Source organism: Danio rerio, chromosome 13 (assembly GCF_049306965.1).
Source record: "Danio rerio strain Tuebingen ecotype United States chromosome 13, GRCz12tu, whole genome shotgun sequence".
Lineage (NCBI taxonomy): Eukaryota > Metazoa > Chordata > Actinopteri > Cypriniformes > Danionidae > Danio > Danio rerio.
In genome coordinates this window covers 14,206,414-14,229,783 of record NC_133188.1, presented here as the reverse complement: position 1 = coordinate 14,229,783, position 23,370 = coordinate 14,206,414, and the positions used below count along the sequence as shown (strand labels likewise).

Here is a 23,370-nt window from a genome sequence, read left to right as displayed (position 1 = left end):
ATATTAACAATAGCTGTTTTTCAATTTGCTCTCAGGAGCAAAAATCTGCCTTTAAACCTTTAAGAATAAAGATTTGACATTTACATCACATAATTGTTTGGTCACATTACAGAATATCCAATTGCAATTACAAACAATGTTTGTTCAAAAATCAGCTCAAAATATCAGTCATGCTGGATATTGTCAAACTGGAAGGACAATACTAAAATACCACAATTTTTGGTCAGATTTTCCATTCAGTTTCTGTTTTATTTTATTATTATGATTATTTTCAGATAATTGTCAGATTGAATACTGGCCAAAGTATGGTTTTAAAATGAAGGAATTTCCATATGGATTTTTATATATGTTTATAATTATGCACTGCATTTTATGATGAAGAAAATATACACTGAATGTTTAAAGTTATAGAAATGTATTATTACCTATTTATTTATTTACAGTAAAGCATTAACTTGTCCAAGTGTTGAACTATTCGCTTGAAAACTTGAACAATTTGCAAGAATTCTAATTTAGATGCTCAGTCTGGCATCTAAAGTATTTACTCATTTCTAATAATTTATTTACTCAATTTAACATCTAGATTAAACATTTTATACTTATTTATTGGTCATTATTTTGGGTCTTTACACCCAAAAGTATATTAAAAGTACAGTATTAGCTGACATTGTGCATCATACACCAAACAACCAACTTTCACTATGCTTCACATGTGCCTTGTGGCACGGAAATGACAAATTATTGCTGGGCATCCAAGCAGTAACAATAATTACTGTGGGATTAAAATAAACAATAGGGTACACTTTATTTATATTTTTATTTAAATTTATTTTCAGCCATATTGAATACCAGCCAATGTATGGTTTTAAAATGAAGGAATTTCTATATGGATTTTTATATGTTTATAATCATGTACTGCATTTTATGATGAATAAAACATCTTAATTGAATGTAAAGTTTAATGGAAATGTATTATAATAATTTCTTTATTTACAGTGAAGCATTAACTTGTCCAAGTGTTGAACTATTCGCTTGAAAACTTGAACAATTTGCAAGAATTCTAATTTAGATTCCTTTCTCACTCTGGCATCTCAAGTGTTTACTCATTTCAAATCATTTATTTACTCAATGTAACATTTAAATTAAACATCTAATATTTATTTATATGTCATCATTTATTTAATCCTTTTAGATTCTTTTGCACTGAAGCTCTTTCAACACCCAGCATAACTTTTATGCTTCATCTCTATTTTCTTAACCGCTCTCATAGAGGCCTGTGTGTCCTCTGGGAACCTTTTGACAATTGCAGTGGCTCTAATGTGTGAACGACTGAACAGAAGACTGTTATTATCACCTGACTTCCCTTTATAGGGTTATTCAGAGGAAGTCCTCATCCTAGAAGAGTGAGTTTCAAAGCTTTAGGGTCAGCGGGGATGGAAATGGACTTAATTATTGTTGAAACCTTTTTTTCTTTCTGCCTCTTCACGACTCTCTCTGTTACTTATTTCGCAGGCCCCTTTTTTATGTAAAATCTGTATTATAATTCATAAAGCATTTTAAATTAAAATAACATTGGCTAACGTCAAACTGCTGTGCTTATATCCTTTGAGGTGTCAGTCAAATCAGGCCTCGGCGGTATTGAGCAACCTTTCATACGCTTTTCATGAAACGGCGCAAACAAACACACTCACCATTGACTTCCTGTGAACCAGCGTCTGTGAAGAGGGAGCTCATGATCTCCTCAAAGTTGCAGCCGGGCTCAGCGGTGTGAGGGTCCTGCGAGACGTGGCGGAGCATTGTCTTTAGCACGTCGTCCAGAGACGCCTCGTCTTCATGCAAGAGGATACTGGCCCGCTCCAGAAAGCCATCCAGATCTCTGTGAGCACGCACTTCTTCTTCGAAGTTCATCAGCTTGACGTACTGTGAGAATGACATATTTGTATATTTTTATGGTAATTTTACAATAAAGTTGTATAAGATAATGTTAGTCAATGTATTTGCTTACGTAAACAAACATTGATCAATACATTTATACCAGTATTTATACAGAATATTTGTTAACAACAGTTAATGAAAATAAAGTTCACAATATTATCATTAACTATGCGATATTATCTAATGTTAACATGATTGAATTTGAATTTTAACAATGGATCTGTAAATGCTGAACTGATTAATAAATGCTGCACACTTATTGTTCAATATAAGTTTGCGTTAGTGAATATATTAAGTTGCATTAATTAATAAAACCTTATTGTCAGGTGTGACCTTTTTTACAAATATATTTAAATCAATTAAATCAAATTCAATTCAATTCAAAGTTTATTTTTTATAGCGATTTTTGCAAAAATTATTATTGTGCATTACAGGTTAAAAAGTTAACGTTTATATTATATTGCATTGTATTATTCATTCGTTCATTCAATTTCTTTTAAGCTTGCTCCCTTTATTAATCTGGGGTCGCCACAGCGGAATCAACCACAAACATAAACTATGGACAATTTAGGCAACCCAATTCACCTCTACCGCATGTCTTTGGACTGAGGGGGAAACCGTAGAAGCCGGAGGAAACCTAACACAGAAACCCAAACTGTCCCAGCCGAGACTCGAACCAGCGACCTTCTTGCTGTGAGGTGACAGCATTACCTACTGCGCCACTACGTCACCTGTATTATATTATATTATATTATATTATATTATATTATATTATATTATATTATATTATATTATATTATATTATATTATATTATATTATGGGGCGACGCGGTGAGTAACGCTGCTGCCACATAGTAAGAAGGTCGCTAAATTGCAGCTTGAAGAGCATCGGCTGCATAAAACGTATGCTGGATAAGTTCGCAGTTCATTCCACGGTGGCGATCCCTGATTAATTAAAATCAGATTATAGGCACTAAACCCCCACAGTCCAAAGACATGCGGTACAGGTGAATTGGGTAGCCTAAATTGTCCGTAGTGTATGAGTGTGTGTGAATGAGTGTGTGTGGATGTTTCCCAGAGATGGATTGCAGCTGGAAGGGCATCCGCTGCATAAAAAAACATGCTGGATAAGTTGGCGGTTCATTCCTCTGTGACGACCCCGGATTAATAAAGGGACTAAGCCGAAAGAAAATGAATGAATGAATAAATGAATATATTATACTATATCTGCCATATTATAACAGTATGTAGAGTAATGAATCTAATAATATACAGTTGCAAATATAATATTATGGCCTTTTGAGTTTTGCGATGCACAATTACATCAAACAATTTCACTGTATAACTTGGAATGACAAAATTTGGCTGGTTTTGAATGAATAAATCAAAAGACGTGACAAACCTAATCTAATCATGATGTGAATCAGTGTGTATTAATATTTAATTGGATAATATTAAATATTAAGAGGCAGTTTGGATTATTACACGCTTACTGAAGCAGGTGTGCCATTTTTTCAATACATTTTTTGTTTTGTTTTGTAAAATATTTATGGTTTACATACAGTATATAACTCAAAAGAAAAAAACCCTCAAATGAACAATTTACTAAATTCAAGTTGTATTAATTGATATACTTTACATTATTTTACATATCAGAATAATATTACCAAAAAAAATGGAAACAAATTGTCTGAAATTTCAACGTCTTTCTGACCTTGGGAAAACTGATTAATGAAAGACATTGAAAATTGTTGACAGGGATCAGACACAGTATTTATGTAATATTGAAGACATAATGGGATACGGCATTTATTTTAAATAGACAAATGTATTTTTTATTTTATTAAAAATTGCTAGTGAATGATAACATAAACAGCCACAATAAGTCTAATAATACCTTAAGTGTGTTATTTCTAAAATAAAAAATTTCAAGAGTCTTTCCTTGTGAATAATGTTATAATTATATTTGAGAAACCGTTTTTTACAGTGTAGTAGGGCTGCTCGATTTTGGGAAAAATCATAATCACGATTATTTTAGTTATAATTTTAATCACGATTATTCAACACAAATATCAGCTGAAGTCAAAATTATTAGCGCTCCTGAGAATTTTTTTAAAAATAACTATTTCCCAAATTATGTTAAACAGAGCAAGGAATTTTAACAGTATTTCCTCTAATTTTTTTTTTCTTCTGGAGAAAGGATTATTTGTTTTATTTTAGCTAGAATAAAAGCAGGTTTAAATATTTTGAAACCCATTTTAAGGTCAATAGTATTAGCCCCCTTAAGCAATATATTTTTTGATTGTCTGCAGAAGAAACTACTGTTAAACAATGAGTTGCCTAATTACCCAAATTAAGCCTTTGAATTGCACTTTAATTTGAATGCTTGTATTTTGAAAAACATCTAGTAAAATATTATGTACTGTCATCATAGTAAAGATAAAAGAAATCAGTAATTAGACATGAGATATCAAAACTATTATGTTAAGAAATAAGTAAAAAAAAACTTTTTTCCATTAAGCAGAAATTGGGGAGGAAAAGGGTTGCTAATATTCAGGAGGGCTAATAATTCTGACTTCAACTGTACACATACAGTTATTTTCCACCCTGCAAAGGAAAGATAAATACAATAGAATAAAAATATTAAACAAACTGTGCTTTAAGCATCTTCACCCTAAGAAAAACACTTTAGCTACAAATATCCTTCAGTCAAGAGCAGTGAGGCATTTTCTTGTCGTTTGATTAATGATAAAATCAGGCGGCAGCATTTCGCGCTGTCACTTTAATGGTTTCTCTTTCACGTGTCTTTTGATTCTCGACTCGTTTGTTTATTACACAAATGAGGGTTAATATGAATAATCACTAATCATCATGTTTTGACACCTATTTGACCATTAAAGCGCTCACGTTAAGATGTCTGCGCTCCTCTGCTCGTCTCAGTGTGTGAATGAGACCGAATGCTGACCACGTGCTTATGTGTGTGAGCGTGGTGCACACACACATAAGCACGCGGTCTTTCGCGCTTTTGGTATATGATGTAATAATCGTTTTTCTCGATTAATGGTTTTTCATAATCGTTAGAAGCCAAAATCAAAATCGGATTTTCGATTAGTTGCACAGCCCTACAGTGTAGTAAATCTAATGTAAATTCAAGAATGTTTTAATATTGAGTAAAAACTGATGATCATGTTATCCAGTCACAAACATTGTTGAAAATCATCTTATGTGAAATATTTCTAAAACCAAAATTCTAAAACTTTAATGTTTAAATGCTAAATTAACCTTAGATTATTGGGCCCCAATGCATGAAGACTTATTTATTTAGTTATTGTGCAGACACAGGTGTGCCAATAATTCAGATGGATGCTATGCGTTTTATAATATCAGGTTGGCATGTGGAATGCAATGAAAAAAAATCTCACCCTTCGAGACGTGTTAAGCAGCACACAGCCATGGACATCAGTTTCTATAGGAAAGAGAGAACGGGAAGCCCGAGGGGTGAATACTGCATGCCAAAACAACAACAGCAACCATCATAAAGCAGAGTTTTTAAAAACAGCTAGTTTCAGAGAAAACACTCCCATATCATAAAAGTGCTTCAAAAAACACCAGCAGTGAACATAAAAGCCATCTGCATCTGAGAGAGCCCCTATTGTTATCTCAGCATCACAAATATCAGCTATGAAACGAGTCCCTGAAAGCACAATACAACATCGCACCCACAATACTGTTTATCAGTATCCAGCGAATGCATCATGAGCATCATCTAAACTCTGAAGGGACGGGATGTTCTCTTGTCCTTTATTTGCTTAATTCGCATTTGGCATTGTCCTCAGGTTTGCAGGTTCATCCTGAACCCCTCACGTGATGCCTGCATGCTAAGTCCTCTTCCATATAGAGATTATACAAAGCAGACAGCCTTTATCAAATAGCGATCCCTCAGTCCTGTGCGCGTGGCCCGCAAGAAGAAGTCCTGCCCCTGGAAAGAGATATTCAGGCAGGATTACCACGACCCGTGCCTGACTCCTCCACTGCCTTAGCTTCAAGATTAAACAGCCCCATTGGATGGGTTTTGGGATTAAAAGGGGAAAAACTGAGAATAAAAGCACCACTTTAAAAGCACAACTTTGGATTTTAATAAGAGGTAAGTCTATGTGTTAAACTAATAGGGTTACATAACCTCTCAAACCTTTTAACGGCTTATGTGAAACAGGTTCTTTCCTTCTCTCCACTTTCGCCACTTTTATATTTTGTCATCTGCACGTTTACACTATACATTTAATCATTACGTGAGGATGGGTCATCTTGCACTGTAATGTGGTGCAAGACTGAGGCGTCCAATTAAATCTCAGTGAGATGATGGGTATAAAACGGGAAACCACAGAATTAACATAAGATAAAAGACGGCATTAATTGAGCTCGAACGACACTAGTGCAAACCCTGATCCGAAGAGAATTCAGCAATTAGCCAGTTATCAAAACCACATCCAATCAAACCAGCATCAATGATTTGCCGGAGGCTGGTAATAGTCAGACATATGCTCACCCCCGTGGTCTTTAGAAATGAGGAGGCGAAAGCGCCTTGCGGTGTTTACTTTTTCAGTCTAATGTAAATTCATGTCCAATTCAAGCTATAGCATAATTGCAAATGCATATTGCATTTTGGGATAATCACAAGCAGAATCTGTAGTAATTTTGCCTACTGTAAAGAAACTATTTTTCGGAGGGTTGGTAAGATTTAATGGAGTTTCTACCATTTAAAGATTTAATGCTTTGAAAGAAGTAGCCTTTATTTAATCAAACATAGTAAAAGAGTAATTTTGCAAACTATTATTGCAGTTTAAAAGTGTTTGTGTATGTATGTATGTATGTATGTACAGTATGTTTATACAGTTGAAGTCAGAATTATAAGCCATCTTGTTTATTTTTTTTTCCAAATTTCTGTTTAACGAAAAGAAGATGTTTTCAACACATTTCTAAACATGATAGTTTTAATAATTCATTTCTTATAACTGATTAATTAGATTTTTGCTATGATGACAGTAAATAATATTATACTTCATATTTTTAAAACACTAGTATTCAGCTAAAAGTGACATTTAAAGGCTTAACTAAGTTAATTAGGTTAACTAGGCAGATTAGGGTAATTAGGCAAAGTCATTGTATAAAGATGGTTTGTTCTGTTGACTATTGAAAAGAATTTTTGCTTAAGAAGGCTAAAAATGTTGTCCCTAAAATGGCTTTTAAAAATTTTTAAACAAATTTTATTCTAGCTTAAAAATAGGGCAAATAAGTCTTTATCCAGAGGAAAAAAATATTACCTGAAATACAGTGAAAATGTCTTTGCTTTGTTACATATCATTTGGGAAATATTTAAAAGAAAAAAAAAATTAAAGCAGGGCTAATAATTCTGACTTAAACTGTGTGCATTTAGATATTAATAATCTGTATATATGTATGAATATATATATATATATATATATATATATATATATATATATATATATATATATATGAGGGGTGCTAATAACTCAGGGGGGCTAATAATTCTATATATCTAGCGTATATATCCAGTCAAGTCCAAAAGTATTCACACGCCTGGTAAATTCTCGCTTAAAGTTACTTTTCTCTTTTATTCAACCAGCAAGTTTTTTTTTGCTTTTTTTGACACAGGCTTTTCCCAAAAGGTAAAGGATAAAATATTTAAAATATAATTTAAATGTAAAAATTAACATGTTAGGATGGCAAACACAGTTAAAAGTGATTAGTTGACTATTTCAAAAATTTGGCATTGTCCTCAGGTTCAATCTACTTAAATTAGTAAAAACCATTAAGTTAACTTTATCAATTTGTGTTGGGATAACATAAAGGAATTGTGTTGAATCCAGCATTTCTTACAGCATAAACTGTCAGGGCTTTCTTAAAATGTCTATACATTTTAACTTTCAAAATATAGTTTTTTCACCAATAATGTTTCCTTTTTTGTATTTTTAGTTTAACAGAACATGCATGAGCAGCTCTGTTTAGTTTCTGATACCTTAATAGGTGTTTTTTTTATCACCCTATTACTTGGGCTTATACATAAAATATAAAAGTGACCCCATGACTTCACTTTTCCTGTAATGGTATCACATACCATTAATTTTGCAATTTTTGGCCTTCATAAACAATTAGTTGTGCATTGTGACAATGTAACGTCAAACTCATTTGTGTTTATCAGATGCTGTGATATATTTGTCACGGTTGCAGGTTTGTGCGCTTTTCCGGAGTGTCTGTTTGATCACGTTGGTTTGTTTTTGTTCTCCTCGTGTATTTGTTTTGATCACGTGTGATGACGGCACTCAGCTGGCCTGATGAGCTCGCCAGCTGAGGCTCATATTCAGGTCTATATATGAGCCACGTTTTCTGTGTGTCTTTGTCAGTTCGTTATGTGTGCTTATGGTGTGCTATTCTGTCTGTGTGCGTAGGATCCGAGGACTATTTTCTGGACCCTGTTTTCCCGTCTGATTCCTGCCCGATCCCTCCTAGCACTAGCACCATTCCTTACTTGATTTTTGTTTGACTTTGTCAATAAATATTATTTATGTTAACTCGCACTTGGATCCCTCTGAACTTTCATTATACGTGACAGAACGAACTGACCTTCACCATGGATCCAGCGAGTGCATCACAGATTTCAGAATTCCTCACAAACAGCAATGCCCGGATCGATCGCCAAGATGAAGCGTTGGCCACCACCGCACAGGCTATCCAGGCTCTGGTTGAGCAGGTTTCACTGCTCACGACGCAGGTTCAACAGCTGGGTTCTGGAGCAGCTCAAGCGGCTCCTGCACCAGCCCCGGAGGTGGTACCTGCGCCAGTTATTGCTAACGCTAGCCGCGCTGCTGAGCCTCGCCTTCCTCCTCCGACCTGTTATGCTGGAGAGCCGCACTTGTGTCGGTCCTTCCTGGCCAAATGCTCCCTGTACATCACCCTGCAGCCATCCTTGTTTTCATCTGAGCAGTCCAAGGTGGCGTTCGTAATCACCCTCTTGTCTGGAAGAGCAGCCCAATGGGGTACCACAGCTTGGGAGAAAAAGCTTCCGTGTTGTTCATCCTTCGATCTTTTCTCCAAAGAACTCAAGAAGGTCTTTGATAGGGCCGCCTCAGGGAGAGAGGCCGCCCGAGTCCTTGCTGAGCTCCGCCAGGGGAATCGGAGCGTGGCGGACTATTCAATCGAGTTCCGCACGTTGGCTGCTGAAAGCGGTTGGAACGCGGAGGCTCAATGGGACATGTTTCTACATGGGTTTTCGGATCGGCTCCAGGATGAGATCTACTCTTTAGATCTGCCTAAGACGCTGGACGAATTAGTGGATCTGGCTATCCGGGTGGATTCCAGACTGCTCCGCCGTGAGAGTCGCTTGAGGCATGACAGATTTCCGGATCCTGTTCCTGAGCTTCCGGTCTCGGCGGTGGCGCCGGAGATGAGTAGCGCTGACCCGGAGCCCATGCAGCTGGGCAGATCCCGCTTATCCTTGCAGGAGAAGCGTCGTCGGAGAACTGAGGGACTCTGCCTTTACTGCGGGGGGGCGGGGCATCGGGTGGCTTCCTGTCCCGTAAAAGACAACACCCATCAGTAGGTAAGAGGTTACTGATGGGTGAAATCAGTTTGGACAAATCCTCTGCGGCGGCCACATTACTACCTGTCACCATAACATGGGGTTCCGGAAGTCAGAACACCCACGCCCTTGTCGATTCCGGGGCGGAGGGAAATTTCATAGACTCCAGTTTTGCTTTCAGTTTTAAACTTCCGGTTATAGCTCTGGCACAACCCATTGCAGTACGCGCACTCAGCGGACTTTCCCTTCCCACTATCACTCACTCCACTAAACCCATAAAACTGATCACGTCTGGAAATCATGTTGAAAACATTTCATTTTTTTTAACAGACTGTTCCAACACACCGGTGGTTTTAGGTCATCCTTGGTTAATTCTTCATAAGCCTCATATTAACTGGGGTCTTAATACTATATTTTCGTGGAGTGAGAACTGTCATGAGTCTTGTCTTTCATCTGCTCGTTCTGCTGTTTCTTGTTCTGTGTTTCAGGAGGAGCGCATGGACCTGTCAAACGTGCCCAGTGAGTACCTCGACCTGAAGAGAGTGTTCAGTAAGTCTCGAGCTGCTTCTCTGCCTCCTCACCGTCCCTATGACTGTGCTATAGATTTATTGCCAGGTACGTCTCCGCCCAAAGGCAAGTTATACTCTCTTTCTATTCCTGAGAGGGAGGCCATGGAGAAATATATTTCTGATTCTCTAGCGGCCAAGATCATACGGCCCTCTTCTTCACCGGCGGGGGCGGGGTTCTTTTTCGTGAAAAAGAAGGATGGGTCTCTTAGACCCTGCATTGACTATCGAGGGCTGAACAGCATCACGGTGAAGAATACGTATCCTTTGCCGCTGATGTCTTCAGCGTTCGAGCGTCTGCAGGGGGCTTCGTTTTTCACGAAATTAGATCTCCGTAACGCATATCATTTGGTTCGCATGAAGCAGGGTCATGAGTGGAAAACTGCGTTTTTGACCCCCAGGGGGCATTTTGAATATTGTGTTCTTCCGTTCGGGCTTTCTAATGCTCCTGCAGTTTTCCAAGCACTCGTAAATGACGTGTTGCGAGACATGATAGATCAGTTTATTTATGTCTACCTGGATGACATTCTGATTTTTTCTCGTTCTCTCCAGGAACATGTGCAGCACGTCAGGCGAGTGCTTCAGCGGCTGCTAGAGAATGGGCTTTTTGTCAAGGCGGAGAAATGCGTGTTCCATGCACAGTCTGTTCCCTTTCTAGGACACATTGTGTCAGTCGAGGGGGTGCGCATGGATCCAGAGAAGGTTCAGGCTGTGGTAAATTGGCCAATTCCGGAGTCTCGTAAGGCCCTGCAGAGATTTCTGGGCTTCGCCAATTTTTACCGGCGTTTTATTCGCAATTTCAGCCAGCTCGCCGCCCCTCTGACGTCCTTGACCTCCTCCAAAACTCCCTTCAGGTGGTCGAGCGCAGCACAGGCTGCATTCTCCAATCTAAAGAGCCGCTTTGTTTCAGCTCCCATTTTAGTGACACCTGATCCCTCCCGGCAGTTTGTGGTGGAGGTTGACGCGTCAGAGGTGGGGGTGGGCGCTATCCTGTCCCAGCGCGCCGCCTCGGATGACAGAATTCATCCGTGCGCGTTTTTCTCTCACCGATTATCTCCCGCAGAACGAAACTACGACATTGGTAATAGGGAGTTGTTGGCTGTCAAACTCGCTTTGGAGGAGTGGCGTCATTGGTTGGAGGGTTCGGGGGTTCCCTTTATCGTTTGGACCGATCATAAGAACCTCGAATACATCAGGTCCGCCAAACGACTCAGCTCCAGGCAGGCTCGGTGGGCATTATTTTTCGGACGTTTCGACTTTACCATCTCTTATCGACCGGGTTCCAAAAACATCAAGCCCGACGCGTTATCCCGTCTTTTTGATTCTTCCGAGCGCAATACGTCTCTTGAGCCCATCGTTCCCCAGAGGATTTGTATTTCTGCAGTGACATGGGAGATCGAGAGCAGGGTCCGCACAGCCCTGGACGGGGTAACGCCCCCGGTCGGATGCCCACCTAGTCGATTGTTTGTGCCGGAGGGGATTCGGTCTGACGTCATTCGATGGGGACATTCCTCCAAAGTGGCTTGTCATCCAGGGGTGAGTCGTACATTATTCTTAGTTAAACAGCGATTCTGGTGGCCAGCTATGGCACGGGACATACGCGAGTTTGTTTTGGCCTGTTCTGTTTGTGCTGTTTCTAAGACTTCTAATCGCCCTCCCGCTGGACTCCTTCAGCCGCTGTCAGTGCCTTCGAGACCCTGGTCGCACATTTCGCTAGATTTCGTCACCGGTCTCCCGCCATCTGGTGGCAATACGGCTGTTTTGACCGTTGTGGACCGGTTCTCGAAGGCTACTCATTTTATTCCTCTGCCCAAATTACCCTCAGCCAGAGAGACAGCGGATGCTGTCATTAATCACGTCTTTCGCATTCATGGCCTCCCGACGGATGTGGTTTCTGACAGGGGACCCCAGTTTGTCTCTAAATTTTGGAGAGAATTCTGTCATTTATTGGGAGCGACTGTAAGTCTTTCTTCTGGTTTTCATCCTCAGAGTAACGGACAAACCGAAAGGGCCAACCAAGATCTCGAGCGCATGTTACGTTGTTTGGTTTCCCAGAATCCCTCCTCTTGGAGTCAGCAGCTCCCATGGGTGGAGTACGCACACAATTCATTACCAGTGTCGGCTACGGGCCTTTCTCCGTTTCAGTGTAGCTTAGGTTACCAGCCACCAGCTTTTCCCAGTCTGGAATCCGAAGTCGCGGTTCCCTCCGCCCACGCCTTTGTCCAGAGGTGTCGACGCACTTGGAATAGGGTCAGACAGACCCTCCTCCAAGTGGGTGCGCGCACCAAGGCTAAAGCCGATCGCCACCGGTCGAAGCCTCCCGTTTACGTCGTCGGTCAAAAAGTGTGGCTTTCAACTAAGAATATTCCCTTGCGTTCCGTATGTAATAAACTTGCACCTAAATTTATTGGCCCATTCACTGTCATCAAGATCATTAGTCCGGTGGCAGTCCGCCTTAAACTTCCTCCAGCGTACAGGAGAATACATCCCGTGTTTCACGTTTCTAAATTAAAGCCCGTTTTTCATACGGCGATTAACCCGCCCACTCCGGTTCCCCCCCCGCCGCGTCTCGTAGATGGGGAGACCGTTTATTCGGTTAAGCGCATTCTGGACTCGAGACGGAGGGGGCGAGGATTTCAGTACTTGGTGGACTGGGAAGGTTACGGTGCGGAGGAGAGAACTTGGGTGCCTGCAAAGGACATATTGGATCACTCTCTTATCGATGATTACAATCGCCAGGTAAGCGCTTCTGGGAGCACCAGGAGGTGCTCTTGAGAGAGGGGTAATGTCACGGTTGCAGGTTTGTGCGCTTTTCCGGAGTGTCTGTTTGATCACGTTGGTTTGTTTTTGTTCTCCTCGTGTATTTGTTTTGATCACGTGTGATGACGGCACTCAGCTGGCCTGATGAGCTCGCCAGCTGAGGCTCATATTCAGGTCTATATATGAGCCACGTTTTCTGTGTGTCTTTGTCAGTTCGTTATGTGTGCTTATGGTGTGCTATTCTGTCTGTGTGCGTAGGATCCGAGGACTATTTTCTGGACCCTGTTTTCCCGTCTGATTCCTGCCCGATCCCTCCTAGCACTAGCACCATTCCTTACTTGATTTTTGTTTGACTTTGTCAATAAATATTATTTTTGTTAACTCGCACTTGGATCCCTCTGAACTTTCATTATACGTGACAATATTCCACTCAATATATAACATTCAATTGTAGAGAAAAATACACTCATTAAAATGGACATGGTCTTCATTGCGTGTATATCCTGTTTGAGTTTTTTTCTTCTTTATGTTTTTATTGATGTTCAGTTGTCGTGTGTTTAGCTAATAACTCGTGTACTACTGAGAAAGCTTACATCATTAAAAAATAAAAGTACTTAATATGTATGTTGTTGGCATTCAAAGTAATAATAAATGATAATAGTAAAAAAAACAATAATAATAATAATAATACATAAACTTAAATTTACTAAAAAATAAATACTGTCAGGTCCATAAATATTGGGACATCGACACAATTCTTAAATGTTTGGCTCTTTGCAGCAACACAATGGATTTGAACAATAACAATATGTCCTTTAACTGCAGACTATCAGCTTTAATTTGAGAGCATTTACATCAGTTGAACAATACAGAAATAGTAACAGTTTGCATATGTGCCTCCCACTTGTTGAGGGACCAAAAGTAATGGTACAATTGGTTTCTCAGCTTCTTCAATGGCCAGGTATGTGTTATGTGTTATATCTAGTTTGTTTCATTTAAAATCCATTGTGTTGGTGCAAAGAGTCAAAAATGTTAGAACTGTGCCAATGTCCCAATATTTATGGACTTATAGCACTTTCAAGGCATGTTTTTTTTTTATAAACCTTATGAAAGGGTTCTATTTAGCACAATATAAGGTTCTGCTATTGTTCAAAATGAAGAACCCTAATTTGTTTTTTAGAACCTAATTTTAGAACTATTAGTCCAAAGAGGGTATGCTAATACAGTTGCATGCAAATTCTGTCAACAAACCACACCAGTTAATACTGAGAGAGTGTAGAGAAGGTTGTGGCCATGGTGATGAATTTTTAATTTCATAGAGCTGTGTGGCAGCAAAAATAAATAAATAAATTTTAAAAAAGCATTCAGGTGAGAGACTTTGTAAAAGAGTGATCAGCCAGTCTGTATTCATCATGCTGCAGAACAAAAGAGGCTCCAGGGAGGCAAAAGTCCCGCTGCCTCCCTCTTAAACTCTATTGACTGGTTTTGGGATTGGAAAATGAGCGGTTTGGACATCATTTGATCTAATATTAGGTAATAATTATTTTATTTTCATAAAGTGTAATTACTCCTCGCCTCCCCTGCCTCCCTCCCAGCAATCAAACCATATTAAAAGCCCAGCGGTTTTGCTAAATAACCTGCCTGGGTGTTAGGTCCAGCCAACTGCTGAAATCAGGGGAATTATCTTTTAAACCGAAATGTTTAGAGGCCGTGCTTTATAAATATTCAACCACACACACATCCCACACAAACTCTTAGCAGTATGTCAGAGCAGTGGAATTTTGGTTTTAATCTAGACAAGTGCTGACGGCGTGTGCAGCAAGGATGACGGAACATCAGACCGGATGAGACAACGTGTGAACAAACCCCACTCGTCCTAATGTGAGCCCACCAAACGCACAGCAGGAGTCACTCACGCAGAACAGAGAAGCTAAAACAGAGCTAACTGTATCTGAGTAAACAGAAGAGAGAACGTTCGCTCGTCTGATTTTGGCTCACCTGTCGACTGATATTACTGAAGCTGCGTTCACTTTCAGCAGCGGTGGAGCGGCAGGGCAAACACAAATCCTAATAATAGATATGTTACATAACCCGTAAGACATTATACGTTTGCTTATGCAAAATTCAGCTAAAAAAATATCAATAATGGGACTATATGGAATGGTATGTACTTCTTATTGTCCAATTATAAAGTTTAGGTTTCTTGCACCCAAAACAGTTTTGCATGGCTGCTTTCCAGCTTCTTTCTGATCCTTATTAAACAGGCTGTTTTTTTGCAACTACACTTCTAAAAATGCTATATGTGATCAGGCCCGTGCAGAGACTGTCCAAAGGGCATGTGCAGAATACATTTTTTGGAGATCAGGGGGGGTGTCGCGGGGGCACTTTTGATCGTTTTGGAAGGGCACTTTCTACTGGGCACTGCACAGGTTGAGCCCTATGTGTGCCTGTATGTGATAGTGCCTAGAGTAAGATACAAGTAATGATAAGCTAACTTCCACTAATGGTGTAATTCACTTCTGCTGTTCATCAAGAAGAAAAAAATAGGAAGAAACATTTGCGTGAGAATGTTATATGGTTTGGTTGGATTACTAAATTGCAAAAATTACCAAAGACAGTGCACAGGGATCTTTTGACATGAGCAACTTATGATAACATTGTTTTCGGTGACTAAGTTAACATGGACATCAGTAATCGAATTAGTTGCCTTAATCTGAATAAGAAAATGATTACGGTGTTTACATGAGTTGCTTTGTGAATGTTCCTTTCATGATCCCGTTTTACATGTTATAGCATATTTTCGATTAACGTCATTGAGTGCCAGAGTTTCATGTAATTTCGGGTCTTTCATTTTTAACAATTAATCTACAATAACTCCATCTCTTAAAAAAGAAAATGCAAATAAATTGTTGTTGATGAAATAAAAGCAATTCTAAAATGATGCTTATGTTATTTTGTTCTATGTGGTTAACATTTAAAAGCAAAGAAAAATGTTACTTTTGTATAATTGAATTTTTTTACAAAAATATTGTATTGTTATATTTATAATTATGTGTTATTTGTGTGCCTAAACTACAATTATTATTAACATCTTACTGTATTATACTAATATTATTTTATACACACCTTATTAACACATTAATAGTTGTAATAGTAGAGAATAATAGTTCAACAACCATTTTTTTGTCTTTGCCATGATGACAGTACATCATATTTTACTAGTTAATTTGCAAATCATAATAATTCAGGTAAAAGTGCAATTTGAAGTAGGGATGCTCAAAATAATCGATTAACCGTTAACCGAAAGGGTGCGTTTGTGACTGATTAATGCTATCAGTTAAACTATTAAAAGTATTATTTTATATATTTTTAGTTTGGCTGCATAAGGGGCCGATTGAATGCGCCTTTGCGTTAAGAGGGGCATCTTTTGCACGCGGCTCATCCCAGAGCAGCAGTTTGTGTTGTCAAGACAACTACAGAGAACTTTTAAAGAGCATGGTTTCCGCTACATTCATTCTTCCATGGCGGGAAACAAAATGCATCCCGCCACGGCTACATACCCATTCAAAACATTCAGTTATTGTTGTTGTTGTTTTTAATAGCAGATTATAATCGCATCAAAACGTATTAAAAGGTAAGTGGATTATAACAGCGCAAACTTTTTTTGTAACCATATAGTGCTGTGCGCTCTCTGTTTAATCCTTTGGGGTTACGTGCTGACTGACTGACTGACTGACTGACAGGTGCGCGATGCGTGAGGTCAGCAAACACGCAGAAGCTTTCAGTTAAGATGAACACAGTTTCTATAGTTATACTTTATTTAAAGATAAAGTATGACTCTGTATATAATCACTCTATCATGCTGGAGTTTATAGCCGTTTCGCTTTACTTCAGGACGCATTATTGCCGCTCTGAAGGTCTAATCGCTGTTTTAAGTTATCCAGAGCTGTATGAATGTACAAATCTTGAATATCATAATATTATTAAATATTACAATTTTATCAACATATACAGCAACACTTTTGCACAATCGATACCCAGCTGATTCAGTCGTTTCATAAGAGGACCGCGCTTCTTCTCGTCTTTTTTCCTTGTCAACATATAAAGGCAGGTGCGCCTCGCGTTTTTGGAATGAAAAAAGCACGTTAGCGGTGGTCGGCCACTTGTTCAACTGCAAGACATACTTAACTTGCGGGACGATAACGTATAACCCGTGCCTACAGACACATTTGCCAAAGAAGCAAAATGGAAGAAGAATATTGCTTGAAACAGACCTGTTGATGCCAAAAAAACGTTGATGTTGACCTGGATCTGCATCATAAACGCAACAAATAGGCTTTACCTTTTATTTTACAGCTTATAAAGCATGTAGGCAATTTCATATTTAAACAACAAAACTGTTTACAAAAAGTCAACATATGCGCGCGTGTTGTTGTCTTTTCATCACGCAGCGCGCGCACTTGAGCCGCGATGGAGAGAAAGGAAACCACGTCAAGACATAATCTTTGAAATAATGATTTCTATTAAAAATGTAAAAAGGTTTTGTGATTATAATAATACAAGCGAGGCATTAAATAAATGCATATTTTCCATGGAGCGAGCGATTTGAAGAAGTCTGCTATTTTATTTGACGGAAGACAAAAATATGATTGTAAAAAAACAGCCTATGCCGGTTATTAAAATAATCAGTCAGTCTTTTAGATTTGTAATATAAATTAATTAATTAAGTGGAAAATAATTTAGGGCAGTCCTATTTATTTTATTCATTTTATTTAGTTTATTCTGTTCTTCTGTGCTAAACACTGCAGGTGGGTGAAAATGCTCTGTTGTATTGTTCTATTATTAATATGCTAGCATATAAAAATAAATCAGTATTTTATGCAATATTTAATGTGTCAGACACAAAATAGACACGTCAATTAGTTTAATATAAAATTAATAGTAATTTGACCAGTTAACCGTTAATAACTGATTAATGAGCGGCGGTTGTCGGTTAGCAAAATTAACCGAAATGAGCATCCCTAATTTGAAGGCTTAATAGGTTAATTAGGCTAATTAGGAAAGTCAGCAAATAACAGTGGTTTGTTCTGTAGCCAATCAAAACAAAGGGGGTTAATATTGACCTTAAAAATTTATATTAAAAAAATTTAAAACTGCTTTTATTCAAGCCAAACAAAAAGATTTTTTTTTTTCCGAAAGAAAAAAATATTAAAGCAAATACTGTGAAAATTTACTCTATTTAACATCACTTGGGAAATATTTGAAAATATTTGCCAATACATTTTCCACCTGCAAGTTACTGTTGTGTCCAAATTCCACACTATTATGTGTTATATACTGTATTATTACAATGATCAACAAGTATATGCAAACACACCTTTATCCCACATGTACTGTATATTCATAAGGGCTACATCTATACGAGTTTAGGAGATCCCAAATATACTTTTCAGACACGACTAGTTTTACCAGAGGATGTTAAGTAAATTTGCATTTCTCAGATTTAATCTTTGTATTAGTGGCACACAAACATTTAAAGATTGGCAGATAAATTGCTTACTTTTTTTTTTTTACTAATTCAGTCCTCTGAGACTGCGGTGCATTATTATTTCTCCTCATTTATTTTGACCTTTGTTGAATACTGTAAATAAAGTTTTCTTGTTGCTCTGCCTGCGAGTCCTTCATTATGGATTTGGACTTTCTGGGTAAGATATCAGTTGTTGTTTCATTTACTGCTGCCATCCCATATGAATTAAAGAAGAGAGAAAAATCAATATCCACCAAAGTTTATGGTCAAAAACAAAGCAATTAAAAAAAATTATGAAAGTGATTACAATTGCTTCTTTGCACTGTTTAACAAATAGCTCACTGTTAAAGCAGGAATGAAATCAAAAGTTATTGTACGTATGTTTATATGTATATAATAATGCTTGTTATAAATTACCCATGCACAGTATCTATGCACTTCATTCTTTGTCAAAATTAATTTGCCCTCAGAATCTTTAATCAAATATCATCAAACCTTCTCGCCCCCCTTAAAACGACTTTTCATCACTTAAGGTCACACGGGATGTCTTTTGGGAGGGGCTATCAGTCCATGTCTTGCTTCTATCTTCATTAATCTTCTTTCATTTTGTTAACACCACCCTACATTTCTTTTCTCATTACAGGATTGTTTTAAGTGGATGTACATCATGATAGAGGAAAAAATTCACGGTATTGTCATTATGGCTGTAAAATATGTTCTTTTTAAATGGGCAAAAAGCTATCTTTTCCCTTTTTCCCATTGAACACAATATATTAGGAACATTTAAAATATTTTGGAACAATAAACATGTCATGCTAAATCATTAAAATAAATGATTGACTTCTGCTATCTTCATTATTTTCAAAAATACAGATTTTGAGAAGACATCTGCTAGATATCTTTCTTTTCTTCGGATATAATGTAAACCACTGTACTCTTCAGTTTCATAGCTTGCTTGGTTGGTTTATAAGTGATTGTTTTTCAAATATTTGTAATTTAATGTAATGTAATGTGCATTTATATAATGCATTTATTCTGTTTGGCCATACACCAAAAGCGCTTCACAATCATGAGGTGGGGGTCTCTTCACACCCCCACCAGTGTGCAGCATCCACTTGGATGATGCGACGGCAGCCACAGGACAACGCCGCCAGTGCGCTCACCACACACCAGCTATTGGGGGAGTGAAAAGACATAGAGCCAATTCGGTGGATCGGGATGATTGGGAGGCCATGATTGTAGGGGCAAATTGACTTTGGCCAAGACACCAGGGTTACACCCCTACTCTTTAGTAGGTGTCATGGGATTTTTAATGACCACAGAGTCAGGACCTCGGTTTAACGTCTCATCCGAAAGACGGGGCCCACTGACAGTGTATTGTCCCCTTCACTTTTACTGGGGCATTAGGACTCACACAGACCACAGGTTGAGTGCCCCGTGCTGGCCTCTCTAACAACACTTCCAACAGCAACCTAGTTTTCCCATGTGGTCTCTCATCTAGGTACTGACCAGGCTCAGCCCTGCTTAGCTTCAGTGACTAACTGGTCTTGGGCTGCAGGGTGATATGGCTGTGGCAGTATCGTGCTGAATTTGCTGAATCTTGGACTGATTAGTAGCTTTTGATGTGGACAGTATTTGCTGCTGTGATGATCACCAGCGGTCCCCTCCAGGAAGATCGCTGGTGAACTACACATATCACACTAACAAACTACAATTCCCATTATGTCATTTCACACACACCGGTTGCTGCTCACTACTAATGACTCACACACAGCTGAATTCCGTCATCACTGATCATCTGGACAACTTACAGTATACACCACACATACACCAGTTCAGGGTCTTTGTTTGCTGTCACTGTTTGTTGTATCAAGTGTTTCTAGTTCTTTGTTTTGCCCCAAGCCTTGTCTTTGGCTATTTCGCATAAACATGACATCATGATAATTTTTTTGTAATATCGCCCAGCCCTAATACAGTATACCACAGGAATGGTATATAATAAAAACTGTTAGCGGTTTTAAAACCGTTACTTTTCCAAACTATGGTAAACCTTAAAACTAGTAATTGTTCTATGTCTAAATTGACTTCCATTATATTTTCAATCTACAGTATCTTTTAATGTGTAGGAGTTTTCCACTATTTTTCAAAATATATATTTTTAGGTGATGAGTATTTTTATGTTTGTGCGAATTATCCCTTTAATACATTGTGATTCAACTGTTATGAATGCTTATTTTGCATTCTGCATACATCGTATGCTAAACAGTAAATTAAAATTGATATGTCAAAGTTTTTTTCAATTGTCACCTTGGATTACATTTCCCGCTGAGACTGAGGACAGAAAGAGGAGAAACAGGGCAACTTTGTGTGGTTTGAGTGACAACAGGTGACCTGCAACCGTGTGTGGGTTTGGTGAGGGAGCCACGACATAATCACAGCACACCTGAGACTGTTGCCGTAGCAACAAGTGACCCGCTAACCTGAGCATCTCCAGAGCTAATCAACAGCTCCGGGTCTAACTGGCATCCCACCCTGAACCCGCTCGCAAACACACACACTCGCTGACCTGGCCCTCCTTGGTGTGTCTGGCTGCCGTAGAGATGAATGTCATCTCCTGATGGGATGGGAGAGTCCTGGCCCTCCTCTCTCTCCTCGCTCCCCTCCTCGTGTTCTTCTCTCTCCCTCTGTTCTAAGAGGAGACACACACACACAAAACAGCCTCAGTCTGGATGCACCTTTTCATGTAACTGTTTAACTCACACAGATTTTACCAACTAAAATAATAAGTATATACATATCCAAACAACTCCAAAGCAGTGTTTAGTTTTCTTGTCCTTTTTGTATATTTTTGCATCTTTTTTAAGTTTTCTTTTTATAATGTCTGTTTGATGCTTTTCTCATTTGAAACAACAATGGCTTTATTTTATTTGGGCGGTCAATTTTTTCTATATGTAATTTGGTATCTTAAGTGTATATAACCTTATGAAATATGTGACCCTGGATTATGATACCAGCTCATATTTTGCACAAGGATAGTTTGGGACTTATTATTATTATTCCCTTCATTCATCAGGGGTTGCCAGAGCAGAATGAATTGTCGGTCACACTTTACAATAAGGTTCATTAGTTAATGTTAATTAATGCATTTACTAACATGAACAAACAATGAACAATACATTTACTACTGTATTTGTTCATGCTAGTTAACGAAAATACAGTAGTTCATTGTTAGTTCATGTTAACTCATGGTGCATTAACTAATGTTAACAAGCAGGGACTCGGATGTTAATAATGCTTCATGTTCATTGTTCATGATTAGTTCATGTTCGTAAATGCAATAACTTATGAACCTTATTGTAAAGTGTTACCGAATCGTCAGCGAATGCCCTTCCAAAAGCAATCCAGTACTGGGAAACATCCATACACACTTAATCACACATATACACTATGGCCAAATTAGTTTATTCAATTCACCTGTAGCACATGTCTTTGGACTGTGGAAGAAACCAGAGCTCCTGGAGTAAATCCATGCAAACATGAGGAGAAAATGCACATAGAAATGCCAACTGACGCAGCCAGGAATCTACTAGTGACCTTCTTGCTGTGAGGCAAAAATTGGTAACCAAACTGTGTCATCCAGGAATTATTATTATTATTATTATTATTATTATTATTATAAAAACAAATTATAGATTGCAAACTTAAAATTCAAATGATTTTTGACTAAAAATCATTTTCCATGAAGACATTTTGAATTCCATGAAGACATTTTGTAAATATCTTTCTGTAACCCCATCTAAACCATTTTTAAAATAAAAGGTCCTTTTTAGCAATATGCATTGCTAAGAACTTAACTGGGACAATTTAAAGACTTATTTTAAAGTGAAAAAAAAATTAACACACAGATTCCTGATTTTCAGAGTATCTCCATCAAATACTGCCCTATATCCGACCAAACAATACATCACAGGAAACATTTATTTAGCTTTCGAATGATGTACAGGTCTCAATTTCCAAAAATTGACACTTATGACTAGTTTTGTGGTCCAGGGTGAAATATATGGTTGTAAAATCTACATGAATCAATATTATATCCTGTAATACAGAAAATATAGTGAGCAAATTTCAATGCTAAAATGCTTGCAAAAAAGCAAAAAGAGCTGCAGGTTTTTATTTTTATTTCTTTCTTACTTTTTCTTTCTTTCTTTCTTGCAGTATATAATATAATTATTAATATTGTTCAAATTCAGCCACATGCGCTACAGGTTAATTAAATAAACTAAATAGGCCATAATGTATGTGTGTGAATGCAAGAGTGTATAGATATTTCCCAGTGTTGGGTCGCAGATGGAGAGGCATCCGCTGTATAAAACATATGCTGAATAAGTTAGTGGATTATTCCATGGAGGCAACCCCAGAGTAATAAAGGGACTAAGCCGAAAAGAAAATGAATGAATGAATGTTCAAATTGATCGGATAACAGTGATTTGTTCTGTAGCCAAGCAAAAAAAGAGTGGAGGCTAATAAAATTGACCATAAAACTCGATATTAAAAATGTAAAAACTGCTTTTATTCAAGCCAAATGAAAAGAAAATAATACTTATTTTCCAAAAGAAAAAAATAAGAAAATAAAGAAAATACGATGAAAATGGCCTTACTCTATTAGGCATCACTTGGGAAATATTTGAAAATATTTTGCCATAAATCTCCCACCTGCACTCTACTGTTGTATAAAAATTATGCTTTTAGAGTCAGGATGCAGGATAACAGGTTCCACACTATTATTAGTGTTATATCTTATCACAATGATCAATGAGTATGTGCACACACCTTTTTCCCACATGTACCGTACATTCATACTGGCTACATCTGGGTTTAGGAGATCCCAAGTACGCTCAAGTATACATTTCTCAGATTTAATCTCTGTATTCCAGTCATTGGCCCACAACCATTTTAAAGATTGCCAGATAAATTGCTTACTATTA

The 23,370-nt window shown here is 38.0% G+C and overlaps 1 protein-coding gene across 20 annotated transcripts in view; it reads right to left on the bottom strand.

Moving 5' to 3' along the window:
* The window catches only part of slc4a11 (solute carrier family 4 member 11), a 176,500-nt gene that overhangs the window by 100,634 nt on the left and 52,496 nt on the right, over positions 1–23,370 (bottom strand). For all 20 annotated transcript variants that reach the window (XM_073919600.1, XM_073919605.1, XM_068212856.1 and 17 more), the window contains 3 exons: positions 20,952–21,074; positions 5,358–5,401; positions 1,692–1,920 (listed from right to left, as the gene is read on the bottom strand). In XM_073919600.1, the coding sequence (XP_073775701.1) occupies positions 1,692–1,920; positions 5,358–5,401; positions 20,952–21,074 (396 nt within the window). The remainder of the gene's footprint in view (positions 1–1,691; positions 1,921–5,357; positions 5,402–20,951; positions 21,075–23,370) is intronic.